Here is a 15,664-nt window from a genome sequence, read left to right on the forward strand (position 1 = left end):
AGGTTAAGAGCCACACAGAGGGTCCAGAGTGACTGTCAACGGAGATGTTTAACTTAATTCTATCTACATAGTCCCCCCGCTTTTTCAAATGTAATCTAAGGATGAGGACATGGGCATGTCTTCCTGGAACATTCAATTCCCTATTAGCCATCTGTTTGGACTCAGGCATGTGCCACAAAAGCACACAGATGTGCAGAGGTGAATGCAAGAGTGTTTCATATACATGTCACCTTGACACCCAGCTGGGGTCAGGGACCCGAGCCCAGATGATATAAGTCTACCATTTCCCCCCACTGCCACGGGTCTCAGTTGCCAGGGAGCCTGTGGGCTGTGTGCCCTGGCATGAGGTTTCCTGTGAGGCTGTTAGGATACATGGTACCCTGTCACTTTTTAAAAGATAAATTTTTATTTATGCGTACGGATTTTCATCTGTGTGAATGAATGCTGGGTGTACGTGTGGGTACCTGCAGAAGCCAGAAGAAAGCATTAGATCCCCTGGAGCCAGAGTTACAGGTGAATGTGAGTCACCTGATATGAGTGCTAGGAACCTAACTCTGGTCCTGTGGGAGAGCGGGAAGCACTCTTAACCACTGAGCCGCTCCTCCAGAGTAACTTTGTCATTGCTTAGATCACCTCATCCCATCCCCTAGCTTGTGATGCTGACTTCAGTGGTACCCAGATTTTCAGTGTGGCTTACAGTTTTCCATAACATTCTCCTGCTCACCTGCCTGCTCTCTATCCCCACAGGGTGTCCAGATCTTAGGCAAAGACTCAAGGCTCATCATCATCTCTTGAATTCCTCCTTCTAGAAACCAGTTAGAGTTCCACTGTGTCGTGGTCACCGCGACTGGGACATGAAACTTGGATTCCAGTGGGGTTGTGGCCATGTGTATTAAACAGCCACACACAACAAAGAATCTTTTGGCCCTGTTCTAGTTAGGGTTACTATTGCTATGAAGAAACACCATGAGCAAAAGGAAGTTGAGGAGGAAAGGGTTTATTTGGCTAACACTTCCGCATCACAGTCCATCCCCAAAGGAAGTCAGGGCAGGAACTCAAACAGGGTGGAAACCTGGAGGCAGGAGCTGATGCAGAGGCCTTGGAGGGGTGCTGCCTACTGGCTTGCTCATCATGGCTTGCTTGGCCTGCTTTCTGATAGAACTCAGGACCACTAGCCCAGGAATGGCACCACCCACAATGGACTGGGCCCTCCCACATCAATCACTAATTTAACCATGCCCTACAGACTTGCCTACAGCCCAGTCTTATGGAGGATATTCTCTGAATTTAAGCTCCTTCCTTTCTGATGACTCTAGCTTGTGTCAAGTTAACATAAAACTAGCCAGCATATGCACCAAATGTCAACAGCACCTTGTTGACACTCACTGATACAGATTATTAAGCAGTATAGCAAATGTGAATTCTCTAGATCCATCCTCCACAGCAATAACACTCTTCACCCCTTCATTCTGAAGCAATTAAACGTGACCCATCACCCATGCCAACTTCACAATGAATTATAAAGTCATTATTTTCAAAGGTATCTTAGCAGGGGGAACATTTTTTTTTTTAAAGAAATATATTAACCTGTCTGGTACTTTCCTGTCTGCCTTTTCTTATTCTTTCTTCCTCCTGAAGCTCATCTTAGCATTAAGAGCTCTTCCTTGTGGCATATTAACAAATCAGAATTTGAATAGAACAGGTCTATATTTAACGGAGTATTTTTATTTTTAAAGACAACCCTTGTGCTCTACGTCAATTAAAGATTGATCTTGCTACTGTCTCAGCCTTTTAATTCTCTCTCTCTTTTTTCTTTTCTTTTCTTTTTCTTTTTTTTTGAGTTCTACTTTTTATCTCCATGTAGAACAAAAGAGAAAAGGAAGACACTGCCATATTGAGCTTGATTCTCAGGCCCTAAAACTCTTCCAGGCTTTTGCTCCAAGCAGAATGAAGTCATTTTTCTCTTCACTATTTCTTCCAGAGGGCAGGTATGGTCAGATCCACTCTGGGTGTGGCCTGATCATCCTGGGATGATTTTATTATTTATCATCTTCCTTCTGTCTGTGCTAGCATCCACATCTGCTCAAGCTATCTCGTCACTGCTTATTGGCCCACCATGATAACTACTATTTATTGATTACTTAATATATACCAAGCATTGTCTGAGCTCTTTATGTATCTGGAATGGACAGAAGGCAGGCCAGTCATAACATATTAGCCACGTGTCAGAACATATTAGTCTGTCATCTAAAGAGAACTGGAAATAAATTTAAATCTGCACTCTTGTCTCTCAGAGGGTTGTCACTGGAAGACTGTTTTTTTGATGCAGGACACTTTTCTTGGAATCCTCAACCGATCATCAATTAGAACTCAAAGATGGTTCATGTCCATCTGATCTAAGGTCAGACAGGCAGTTGGTTTAGTCCTAATTTGTCAAGGTCTTTATTAGATGCTGAGGAGTCTTCTAACAAAATACCACACATAGGATGGCTGAAGAGTACAGAAATGTGTTGTCTCATAGTTCTGAGGCCTAGAAAGCCAACATCAAGGTGTTGGTAGGGACATGCCCTCTCTGAAGTCTGTGGAGGAATCCTTTCCTGCCTCTTCCCCAGGTCTGGTAATCTGCCTTTGTCTTTGGTGTCCTTTGGCTTACAGATCCTTTACTCAAATCTTGCTTCTTCACCTGTCCTTTGCATTATTGTGTGCATGTCTCTTTCAGTGACTTAATGTCCCTTTTATAAGAACATAAGTCAGACAGGAGTGGGATTACCTAGTGACCTCATTTTAATTTGACTAGTCTCCAAAGACTCTATTTCCCAGCAAGGTTGCAGTGGAAAGGAAGCAGAGGTTGTGTCTCCAGTATGTCTTTCTGGAAAAACAAAATTCAACTCATAACAATATGTTGCTGGATGAACATTTGAAGTTCATTGGAGTCCATAGAACCAAAAATGCTGTTAATCCAGGGGAGTAAGAAATGGCTTCCCAGAGGCCCTCACATGCTGCCTAGGACTAGATCCAGGGGAAGAACCCAAAATTCTGTCAGTTCAGGAGAATTAGGAGCATGCAGGATAGAGGTCTGCATGGAATGACTTTGATAAGGACACTCCTAAAACATGGCAGGGAGGAAGAACATGGAACTGAACCAAAGGAGCAGTTGGGACTAGGCTATCTTGGTGGAGGATGATGGGGACCAGGCTATCTTGGTGGAGGATGGTAGGGACTAGGCTATCTTGGTGGAGGATGGTGGGGACCAGGCTATCTTGGTGGAGGATAGTGGAGACCAGGCTATCTTGGTGGAGGATGATGGGGACCAGGCTATTTTGGTGGAGGATGATGGGGACCAAGTTATCTTGGTGGAGGATGGTGAAGATCAAGTAATCTTGGTGGAGGTTGGTGAGGACCACACTATCTTGGTGGAGGATGGTGGGTGGGAGGGCCCCAGCTATCACATTGGTTCTTTTTTTTTTTTTTAAATAACCTGGCCACAATATGAAAAAGCTTAACAACACTTAAGGAAAATTTGGGTATTTATTAACTAATTGAGCCTGAGGACATAGCAAAAGCAGAGAGGTCACTGAGGAGGTTCTGGAATGTGATGGTACTGGGAAGGAGGAGAGTGAGAGGTCTGTTACTTGGATGATCTACTTTTGGGGATTGTTTAATAGTGGGAGGATTACATCACTCTGCAATCTCAAGCTTGTGTGAAGGGAATGGGGAGGTGAGTCAGCAGGTCAAACACGTGCCACACAGGCATGAGGACTGGAGTTCAGACTCCCAGCACCTACAGAAAAGCTGGTGGTGATGACAGCCCACCTGTGGTTCCTGACCTCTGGAGGCACAGACACAGCAATCTCAGATCAAGCTGGCTAGATAGACTAGCAAAGCCAGAGGGTTCTGGGTTCAAGTGACAGACCCTACCTCCATATGTGAGGTGGAGAGTGATTTTGGAAAACACTTGGCATCAACCTCTGATTCCACATGTAATCACACCCATGTGGGTATGCATACACACATGCATGTATGCTACACACAAACATACAAGCATTAGAAAGAAGATATACACAAACTGTGACAGCTATGACATCACTGACGATGTCATCTTATGGGACTACTCTCCTGAATGTGGTCTGACACCAACTGAAAAGTCACCATATGGTGTACCACCATAAACCCTCTGGGGTGTGGGCACAAGCTATCCAGACACATTCCTTCTTTGTTTCTGACCTGCAAGTGAAAAAGTCAGAGAAGAGAGAAGGAGGAAAAGGTCATTTGGAGTCTTCACACTATTTAATAATTTGAATAAATCAACATGAACCAAGAAGGAAGGAAAATTCTAGGAATACAGATGTTTGTAAGAAAGTACCAGAGGTCTTTTAGAATCTAGGCTGCAACCAAGGGCAGCTAGAAAGCCTGCCCTTCAGCACCTGGAAGCCCTGGTATGGGAAGAAGGCAAGGTCTTCCTGGAGCAAAAGGAACCCTGGGCTTATCTATAGAGCGAGCACTTGTTAAGAACTCAGGTTCCAGATGGCAATTGTGAGTAAGGAAACATCATGTACTATCATTTCTAAGAAGTGCTTTGTTGATAGAGAAAGAAATATTGACTCATTAATGGCAGCTGATGAGCTGGGGGGGGGGTCTGGCCCCAACTCTGCCGCTCCTGCTGTTTGCGTGTGGGAAAGCACAAGGGAGGTCGGGCTGGAGGTAGCTCAGGGCAGATGAGCCCCCTAAACGGAAGTCTTTTCATCCTTTGGCCTATACTCATATGCTTCTCTGTAGTTGGGGGTTTTTACTCTTTTGGGGGCCCACCCCCAAATAAATCACACCCAGCTCCCAAATAAATCATACCCAGAGACTTATTCTTAATCATAAATGCTCAGCCTTAGTTTGGCTTGTTGCTAGCCAGCTTTCTTAACTTTAAATTATCCTATTACCATTTGCCTCTGGGCTTTTTCCTTTTCTTACTTCTGTTATCTTACTTTCCCTCTTACTCTGTGGCTAGCTGGGTGACTGGGTGGCTGGGTGGCTGGGTGGCTGGGTGGCTGGCCCCTAGCATCCTCCTCTCCTTGTTCTCTTGCTCTTTCTTCCTTTTCCCAGATTTCTCCTTCTGTATATTCTCTCTGCCTGCCAGCCCTGACTATCTCTCTTTCCTGCCTCGCTCTTGGTCATTCAGTTCTTTCTTAGACCATCCAGGTGCTTTACACAGGCACAGTCACACATCTTCACAGAGTTAAACAAATGCAGCATAAACAAAAGTAACACACTTTAAAATAATATTCTACACTTCTCCATGGCTGAGGGTTGTGTGCTCCCTGTAGCCATAGTGCCATAGCTCTTCATAGTGTGCACGTGGCAGATGATGACTGATGCTTTGAATACACAACTGTGTGTAGCTTGATAGGCAAGGACAGAGGACCACAGGGGGACACTGGCTTCAGGGAGTGTGTCATCCTGTCGGAAGACCTGTCAGAACTAGATTCACAATCTAGCTTTTTGTTTATTTGTTTGTCTGATTTATATATATATATATATATATATATATATATATATATATATAATTTTTGTGATAATTACATCATTTTCCCATTCCCTTTCCTTCTCCTAAACCCTCCCATGGACCCCACCTTGTTCTTTTTCAAATTCATGATCTCTTCTTTTTCTTTAGCTGTTGTTGGGGTGGTGGTGGTGGCAGTGTGTGTGTGTGTGTGTGTGTGTGTGTGTGTGTGTGTGTGTGTGTGTGTATTCCTAAATAAATTGGTGTAGTTAGAGTTTTCCTGCCTGGCCCACAGTCAGGATAAATCTCTGTCTACCGCCAGTCCCACAGCTGCTCAGACCCAACCAAGTAAACACAGAGACTTATATTGTTTAAACTGTTTGGCCTAATGGCTCAGGCTTCTAGCTATCTAGTTCTTACATCTTAAATTAATCAATTTCTATAAATCTATACCTTGCCACGTGACTCGTGGCTTACCGGCATGTTCACATGCTGCTTGTCATGGCCGCGGCTGGCAGTGTCTCCTTCCGCCTTCCTGTTCTTTCTTTTCTTCTCTCTATTAGTCCCGCCTATACTTCCTGCCTAGCCACTGGCCAATCAGTGTTTTATTTATTGACCAATCAGAGTAATTTGACATACAGACCATCCCACAGCAACTCGGTCCGTATACTGTTACTTGTACGTAAGTTTCCATTTTGGATTGGAGAACTCCTCAGTGCGCTCTTCCCCTGAGAAGAAGTTTTCCGCTTCTCTCAGCATTCCTTAGTTGCCTGTATTTTTTTGTCTAGAGTCGAGGCTTCACGAGATTTCCTCTTTTCCTTTATCGTGTCTGTCGGTGTCGTCTTTGCTCAGGTCACGTTTATACAGCCATGTTGATGAGACGTCATGGGTGTGGCTTCTGACCTTTCTAGGAGCCACAATCTCATGGTAAATCCCTGTTCCTCTGGCTCTTACAGTCTTTTTGCCTCTTCATCCACAATGACCCCTGAGCCTTGGGCACAGGATTTGTGTTGTGAGTGTATCAGTTGGGACTGGGCTGCACAACACTTCGTTTTCACATTTTGATTGGTTGTAGTTTTCTGTAACCGTCTCCAATTGTTGCAAAGAGGAGTTTCCTTGAGGAGGGGCGAGAGCTACATGTGTAGTTAGGCTTTGTACTGCTTTAGTAAAGTGTCGACTCTAGGTTCTCCTCCAAGGTCCATGACTTCTCTAGCCTCAGGTAGCTGACCAGGTTTCTAGTACAGGTGTCATTTTCCTCTTACTGAACTCACCTGAAGTCCAATTAGAGAGCTGTTGGTTACCACCAAGGTTTGTGTGCAGCCTTAGGGTCGGAGAGTCATGCTGGTTGTTGTTGTGGTTCACAGACATCGGTTGACTAGGATTATTGGTTGTTTCCTGGCTTTGAAAGCTTTCATGCTGCCTCCTGGTACCATGAAAGCTAGTCCTTAGGGAGAAGGTTTTCAGTTCAGATCCAGCTAGGGTCCTCTGGGCCCTGTTTCTAAAGTGCATGGTCACATCCTGGTTTGTGTGATACCATGTTGACACTCTTTCTATGCAGTTATGAGCATCAAATTCTTTTCTCAGGGCCATGTCTGACGGATGCACATGGTTTGCAAGGAAGTTCTGACACACTGTGTTTCCACAGCCACACAGTTAACAGACTGCACAGGTTAAGGGCTCAGTTCACCAGACACTTCTTACCTCGGATCTTGAGCCACCCACACTTTTCCTCTTTCCCACTTTCTCCTCACGTTCAATAATTGACGAGAACAAGTCAAAGAACTGGGAAAAGGGCAATCCTTAAAGCTGTAGCTTTAGCCTAATAGATACAAATTAACACCAGCCAATGAAGACGTACACAGGAAATTCTCAGAGAATCCCAGACAGGAAGCCTCTGTGAACTCAGGATCCATCATCTGCTAGGCACACCAATGTGCATGACCAACTCTCTCAGGTGACCATCCTAATTCAGAGATATGTTAGGGCTTCCAACAGAAGGCATGGTTAATGATGAGTGGACTCTATGACCATATGGTTCAACATGCTCTCCCTTTTCCCTCCCTCCCACAAGCTCAGGCTAACTCTCAGACTCAAAGGTACAACTCTCCAAGAACATGGTTGGCCTTTACAATCAGAAAAGCCAATACATGGTTGGCCAAGGCCCCACCCCCACCTCACCCCACTCACTTCGGAAACTATGGGTCCACCATATGTTAGAACCCAGCGTGAATAACAGAGTCAGTCCTATCACCTGGAAAATCCCAAGATCTGGAACCAAGAACAAAGACCAGCCAAATCCTCTATAATCCAACCCCAGTAACCAGTCTGGTCACATGGGTGGATGGTGGGAGTGCCATTCAGTGAGGCAACATTCACATTTACCCTCAGGAAAGAAGCGTACAGCTTGGGCTCTCCCAGCCTTGTCTCAGGTGGGCACTTCAGGATGATTGTGTGTAGTTGTTAGGAATGCCCAACATGCTCTGAACATTCTTTTTTTTTTTTCTGGTCCAAAGTGATGTTTCAGACTCACTGTGTGCTGCCTATTTTCCTCCCAGCCCCGGAACCATCTGTTTCTACAAGTGTCTTAGGCCATTTCTCTAAAGAATGATGTTTGGAAACTGAAACTTAGGCTTGGTTTGAAAAGCACTGTGACACGGAATTGCTCATTAAGCCCTTTTAGTAAAGAACTCAAAGTGAAACACCCTCCCCACCCCTTCTAACTCACCCAACCCACCATTTCAAAACAGTCCCTTATTCCATGGTCCTCCCTAGCCTTCCCCTCCCCACAGTTTGAATACTTTCCCTGACAGTAAGAAGTTCTCATTATTTTCAATACATCTCTCCCTTTGCTCAGCTCCCCTGTAGGTAATCGATCCCATCATCCAGTTCTCTCTGTCCCTGGGCTGCCCGCTAGGGCCAGCTCCCCAGCCGTCTAGTCGAACCCTTGGCCCTACCACCACTTCCGAGAGAAGGAAAGGGGCAAGGGAAGAGAGGAGGCAAAGAGATAGAAGAATGAAACAAAATGTTGTTTTATAATCGAGTTCAAACCAGACCCTGTAAGAAATTACTGTGTTAAATTGATTTTTTTTTTTTTTAAGTATTAACCTTGAGCCAAGCAATGTTCCAAAGGGTTTTAGCCCATCATAACAAAACCACTTCACTCAGGCACTAGTACACTTCCTCCTTGTTCTAGATGAAAAATCTGAATCTGGAGACCTGTCAGGACAAAATTCTCAAAGAACTAGTTTAAAAAGGAAGGAAAAGAGATGGAGAGAACCAACTGTGCAAATCTGTCTTCAACAGTCACTCTGAGTCGCCAAGCCCCAAGAAGGCTCCATTCCCGGCAGTTTCTTATGAAGTCCAAGACCCTTGATCCAGTAACTCTACTCTTTGGGATCAATTAAAAGCAAATGCCACTGTATCATTTATACACAGAAACACTTCGCATTAACTTTCAAAATTTCACAATAGTTAAAAAAACAAACAAACAGAAATGCCTCAGGTTTCTAGAAGTAGAGGGCTAAATAAACATATTATAGTTTGTTGATAAGTAGACTATCACTCATCTCCAAAAAGGAACAACGAAGCTGGGGACATGGGTCAGGGATAGAGCTCTTGCCTACCGTATACAAGGCCCTAGGTTCGATTCCCAGCGTAACAAAATAAGAGAGAAAGAAACATTACCAGGGTGTGATTGATGATGTATACCTGTAATCCTAGCACTTAGGGGGCTGAGACAGGAGGATTACCAGGTCAAGATCATCCTGGGATACGTAATACCTTGTCTCAAAAAATAAATAAATAAAAATTAAAAGAAACTATGTACTGATAAATCAGCAATGTGGGTGAATCTTAGACATTATACTAAGTGAAAGAAGTTAGAGAGAAAAATTAACATACATTAAATACATGAAATTGTAGGGATGGGCAAAATTCATTGAATCTAGGAAAGGGGATGGGTGTCTGATGTGGGAGTTAGACATAGGGTTGACCCAGACAGTGGATTATCTAAAGATGTGGAAACGTGTATCTTAATTGGTATGTGGGTCACATGAGTGTATTTATATGTCAGTATTGTATGGCTAAAATTTATATAATGTATATATATACTCCCACATCAGACACTCATCCCCTCTCCTAGTTTCAAAGAATTTTGCCTATCCTACAATTTCGTGTGTGTGTGTGTGTGTGTGTGTGTGTGTGTGTGTGTGTGTGTGTGTGTGTGTGTATGCACGTGTGTGCACATATCACCTTAAAGAAGAAGAACTGTGTAGAGAGAACAACAGTGGGTCATGCTTGGGGAGTAAGTGGCAACATCTGGTCAGTGCTGACACTGGGCTGTGTGTGCAAGGAGGGCTCTTCGACTCCTGGATTTATTCTGCATATCTTAGAGATTTTTCAGTTGTACCTAGCTCAGGGTTCCAAGCGATGGCAAAATGAGGTGCTAGCTTAATAGATTTCAGTTTGGTAAGGGGAAGGTTCTGCATTTCGGTGCCAGAGGTGAGGGCTGCAGGTGGGGACTGCAGGTGGGACTCAGTGGAGATGTGAGGCATTCTGGGTAAAATATCAGGGTGACCATGTGGGCAGAGATGAACAGGAGGTCAGTAACAGAAGTAAGTGGAGATAACGACAGACCAGTCTGCTTCACAACTTTGACCTGATGTTCTCACCCACGCCCTGCTCTCTGGAGTCACTGTAGACTGCATCCTTCACCTCCAGCCTCAGTTTTGGTTTCGGAGCCAGTGTTAGATTATTGGCGTGTGCTCTGTTCCCCATGCTGCCCATCATGCATCTCACAGACCAGGAGTGAGCTGCTCTGAGGGACATGATCTTACTTAGTAGGAAAGGGAAATTTGTGGCTGAGGGTCTTCTAGTTCGCATTCCCAGGAGTTCAAGAGAATTGGAAAGAGGCAGCTGGACCAAGACACCCGGGTGTCCAAGCTGATGCATAAACTGGACATTCTTTTAAACCAAAATTACTTAAATATTAGTCTTGACATTTTCCTAGTAGAGAGAAAAAAACCCCCACACTTTCTTCTAATTCCAATAAAGGAATTAATTGCACTTTTGCTTACCAAATTAGACAACTTCTTGGGAGGCATGTTTAAAAAAACATACAGTCTAAACAATGAAGCATCGCTCCTCTCTCTGGCCAGGCTAGTTTAGGCTGGTATAGGCTGATGTAGGCTGGTGTAGGCTGATGTGGGCTGGTGTGGGCTGGTATAGGCTGGTGTAAACTGGTGTGGGCTGGTGTGGGCTGGGTAACCATGCATTTCAGACTTGAGGCTCACATGAGCCAGTGTCTGTGAGATTTTAAATCTGTATCCAGGGAACTCTGCTCTGTCAGGAGTGGGCCCGGCTCACTCACTGGATGTGGATCCATGGGAGAGATGTGAGCACCAACAGCTTAGTGGGCTAGTCAGGGCCTTACTGATGGATGGGCTTCCAGACAGCCCTGCATTTGACCTTCATGCTCTGTGTCTGGGCCAGGAAGTGGTGGTGGCACTGAGCTGTGAGCATGGGAGCTGCTGAAACTGTGAGTAAAAGGACAAAAAAAAATCCCCCCCCCCCAAAAAAAAAACAGAACAAGAAGGTCAGTGCCTTCCTATCAGCTTTCCTGAGGTCATGCTTTTGTGTGGGCAATATACCACTCAATTCCTTAAAGTCAGTCTCATTCTCTGTCTCCTCCAGCAGTTCAGAGGTCCAGGGCCCCACGATACCAGCTTAATTCCGCCATCAGTTTCCTTACCAGCTATAATGCAGCGGTGACACTTACATGTCACATGGACTCAGTGAAGTCATGTGTGGAAAAGACCTAGCAGAGCCCAGTCTTGTACTGCATCCTGCTGGCTAGACTGGAAACCATCCAGAAAGCGCTTTTCGCAGGGCACATGCTCAGCTGGTATTAATTGTTTCGACCTGTGCTCTCAGCCTCTGCATCCTGTCCTCACTTCTGCTACCTCCTCCCACTTCTTCTATGTCTGTCTCATTTTGCCCAATTGTTCATTCATCAGCTAGAACACCGTGTGTACCAAGGCTTGCACTAACTGTTAGAGAACCTGAAATAAATAATCCATGACAGATTGCCGCACAAGGTTAGGGGATGTGCACGGGGAGCCTGTGGAGAGCCCGGCAGGAAGTACCCCTGAATCTCAGCCCTCTCATCTCCTCCCTAGGAGATCATCACCTCCATCCTGCTGAGTGGGCGGATAGGGCCCAACATCCAGCTGGCTGAATGCTATGGGCTGAGGCTGAAACACATGAAGTCAGATGAGATCCACTGGCTGCACCCACAGATGACGGTGGGCGAGGTGCAGGACAAGTATGAATGTCTACACGTGGAGGCTGAGTGGAGGTAGGAATGGCACCCTCTCTTCGAGCATTCTCAAGGTTCAGAATCTTCTAGAAAATCGGAGTGGCTTTCTAGACTTAGTCCTCCCACGGTGTCCCGATGCAAGTATTTTCAAAACCTAAGCCAGGCTGATAGCGAATCCCCATCCCAGGACAGTACCTAGGCGCAGTCCCAGACCAGATGCAGTTGGTGCTATGGTGAAGAGGAGCAGAGGGTGGGGAGGGAGGAGAGCCTAGGTTAAGGGCTGGTCTTTGAACTAAGAAAGCTAGTATCCATTGGGGAGAAGAGATGACAGTCAGGGCTAGCTGTGAGGCCCAGTGCCTGCTGGCCACCTCTCTGGCATGGTTCAAAGCAGGAAAAGAAACTGTTCTGGATCCGTGGGCAGAGGCATCATGACTAGCCCTTGCATGCTGAGGGATAGAGTAGCTTTGGTCCCTCTTAGGAGTCTGGCTTCCCAGTGTCTACCAGAATCTGTCTTGTTACAGGTATGACCTTCAAATCCGCTACTTGCCAGAAGACTTCATGGAGAGCCTGAAGGAAGACAGGACCACACTGCTGTACTTCTACCAACAGGTGAAAAGCACCCCAGTGTCTCATAGCACTTTAAATGCTGAGTCACATCCGTTCTCTTCAGGGGAGATAGAAAGATGAAGCCCAGCCTCATAAAAGGCTTCCCCATGGCTGTTTTTATGTCCCCAGCTCCTCTTGAGCTTCGGTGTGGCCAGGTAACTGGCTAGTGAAGCAGGAAAAGCAGGTTAATGCAGGGGCACTAAGGGGTGTTGTCCAGCCCCCTTCTGCCACCGACCACCCTGGTATCCCAGGGACTTCCTTTGCATGAATTTGTTTTCTCCTCTTTAAGTCTAGAAGAAGAATAACGACATCCGCTTTAGAGAGCTGTTGTGAGGACCAAGTAATGCCCATGGCAGGATGCTGGTGATTGGCCTGAGGAAGAACCAATCACGCTTTGTAGTTCTTACCAATTCTCATGGTGCAAAAGCCCCTGTGGTGGCCGCTTTCAAGCTACCACCTGGCACCCACCAGCTCACACAACTTTTTAAAAGTGTGCTAGCTCGCTCTCTTGAGCTGTCTGAGCCTCCCTCACATGCCGGGGGACTAAAGAAGGGCCAGACACAGCCCCTGCACAGAGGAAGCCCAGAAACGGTGGCGACAGAGCAGGTGCCCCCAGTTTCTTTCTGCTCTTAGCCTGCACCTCCCGTCTTGTTGGCCAGGCATCAAGCCAGGCATTTCTTGATCTCTGAGTGACATCTATAACCACTTACCATCATGGGCGTGGACAAGTTACCAACTCCTCCCCAAAATCTTCCTACTTACATTCCTTCCTTCCTTCTTTCCTTCCTTCCTTCCTTCCTTCCTTCCTTCCTTCCTTCCTTCCTTCCTTCCTTCCCTCCTTCCCTTATCTCTATTGCTTACTATGCCCCCCCCCCTTCTATTTTTCTTACAATACTAAAGGCTGTACCTAGGACATCACACTTGCTAGGCAACTGTTCTTCTACTAAGCCCAATCCTTAGCCCTTTTCCCCTTGCAGCGTCTCATTTTTATTTTATTAGGTCTTTGAGACAGGCTCTCCCTATGCAGCCAGGCTGTCCTGGAGCTTGCTATGTAGACCAAGCTGGCCTGGAACTCATAGAGCGTCATCTGCCTCTGTCTCCCAAGTACTGGGATTAAAGGCACATGCCACCATCCTGGCTCTCATTAAGTTGATAGAGCTAGCCCTGACAAACTCCCATAGCCCAAAGGGACTTTGAACTTGCAATCCTCCAGCTTCAGCATCCAGAGTAGCTGAGATTACAGGCCTGAACCACGAGGCCTGGCTTCAGTTTCATTATCTCCAAAATGGTGATGGGGGGAGGGGATGCAGACACTAGTCCATGCTGGGAAACTGTCCATTACTGTAAAGAGGCATCATGACCAGGGCAACTTACAGAAGAGTTTATTATTAGTCTTAGAGGTTCAGAAGGTGAGTCCAAGATCATTATGGTGGCGGGCTTCACAGCAGGCTGGTAGGCATGGTACTGGGGCAGCAGCTGATACCTTGCATCCTTATCTGCAGGTAAGAGGCAGAGAGAGGGAGAGAGACCCTAGGAAATGGTCCAGCCTTTTAAAACATCAAAGCCTTCCTCCAGTGACACACCTCCTCCCACAAGGCTACACCTCCTAATCCTTCCCAAACAGTTCTTCCAACTGAGGACCAGGCATTCAAATGTATAAGCCTATGGGGGCCATTCTCATTCAAACCACCTATATAGACATGAGAGACGTAGCCCAGGAGAAATCAGTGTGCTTAGGAAGGCATGAGTCTGACCCTTGGCCTTTCTCCCACCAGCTCCGGAACGACTACATGCAACGCTATGCCAGCAAGGTCAGTGAAGGCATGGCTCTGCAGCTGGGATGTCTGGAGCTCAGGTAGGTAACCATGAGCCCTCTTCAGGGAGAACGGTGCCGGCTTTGGACATGTTGGCTTGTCCCTCCTCTAGGAAGTGAAAGTGGGTATATGAGAGACAGGGAGAGGAGGAGAGGAGGCTAGCAGCCTGAAGGATTCACCATCTAGTCTTCATGGTAGATAAGGGAGAAGGGCATTTCCACTTGGTCTGGTCTCCTCCTCCACCTTGACCTGTCCCTGCCCTTACCTCTGAGCTCCCTGTCTCCCCCACCTGCCCATCACTGCTGTTGTCACTCAGTTCCTGGGTCCAGGAAAGCTCTCAAAGATGGGAATCTCAATCTGGGCTGCCTATGACTGCATCCCAAGCTCCAAGAGGTAATTACGTAATCTGTATGTATGTTAACACACCATTCAACCATGACTTCACAGTGTATGGAGGCGGCATGTGTGCATAATTAATTGTAATCAGAGACAGAATGAGTATGTCCCAAACAGTCTTCTACCAGGAGACATTAACCAGCAAGAAGAAAGTTGAACTATTCCTAGAAGGAAGTAAAAGATAATGGGTGGGGTTAGGGTGGGGAACCGGGGCATTTCCAGACACAGGGATCGGAGGACACAAAAGCTTTGGTTGAGAACCACAGGGGATGAGATAGTGGAAGCCATCACCATTATGATGGCAGGCTGCTGACATCATTAGAATGGCATCATTAGAGTGAGACAGAAGGACAGTCTAAGAAGCCAGGCTTTACTTTTAGCTATTGGGTCCCATTGCCATTTGGGGCAGGAGAGGATCCTGTGGCTAAACTTGTGTTCTTAGCCTGGTCTTGACCAAGGCTACAACATCTTCAGTTTGATACCCATCTGCCACTCTACCTCAATCTCTGCTCTGCACCCCCATTTATGGAAAAGTAGCTTTAACATCTGACTGCACATTGAGGTTACCTGGGAGGTAGATACACTAGAGTCCCACCCTTGGCTCTGTGGTCTACAAGACCTGTGTGGGACCTTAGCAGATGAACTTTTAGTCAGCTTTGGAGGCAGTTTAGATGCAGTTAGTTCACTGGAAGTGCTGGAAGACTTCCAGGAATGTTACCAGGGAAACCCTGACCAAATGTTACTTCCAGTTAGCCCAATATGTCATTCTGGGGGAATTCTGACTCTACCCATAACTTATAAATTCACTGAAGACAGAACTCTGTTGCCACCTCCATGGGACTAGGGCCTTGGAGAGAGGTTGATGGGCTCCTTGGTGAGGGATTGGGGGGGGAGCTGTGCAAACAGAAGGTGAAGATTCCATGTTGATTCGAATATCTGAGATTGTTAGCCTCTTAAAGACATCTCATAGCCTTATAATTAGTGGCAGTTGGTCCCAACAAGCAAGGACCCATGAGCATCACCACAAGGACCTGTCATCTT

The 15,664-nt window shown here is 46.2% G+C and overlaps 1 protein-coding gene across 1 annotated transcript in view; it reads left to right on the plus strand.

The window, feature by feature from the left end:
* The window catches only part of Ptk2b (protein tyrosine kinase 2 beta), a 129,506-nt gene that overhangs the window by 78,192 nt on the left and 35,650 nt on the right, over nt 1–15,664 (plus strand). The window contains 3 exon segments of the mRNA XM_052732893.1: nt 11,668–11,846; nt 12,329–12,416; nt 14,189–14,268. Of these exon segments, the coding sequence (XP_052588853.1) occupies nt 11,668–11,846; nt 12,329–12,416; nt 14,189–14,268 (347 nt within the window).

This window comes from Peromyscus californicus, unplaced genomic scaffold (genome assembly GCF_007827085.1).
Source record: "Peromyscus californicus insignis strain IS unplaced genomic scaffold, ASM782708v3 Scaffold_12__1_contigs__length_115047231, whole genome shotgun sequence".
Taxonomy (NCBI): Eukaryota; Metazoa; Chordata; class Mammalia; order Rodentia; family Cricetidae; genus Peromyscus; species Peromyscus californicus.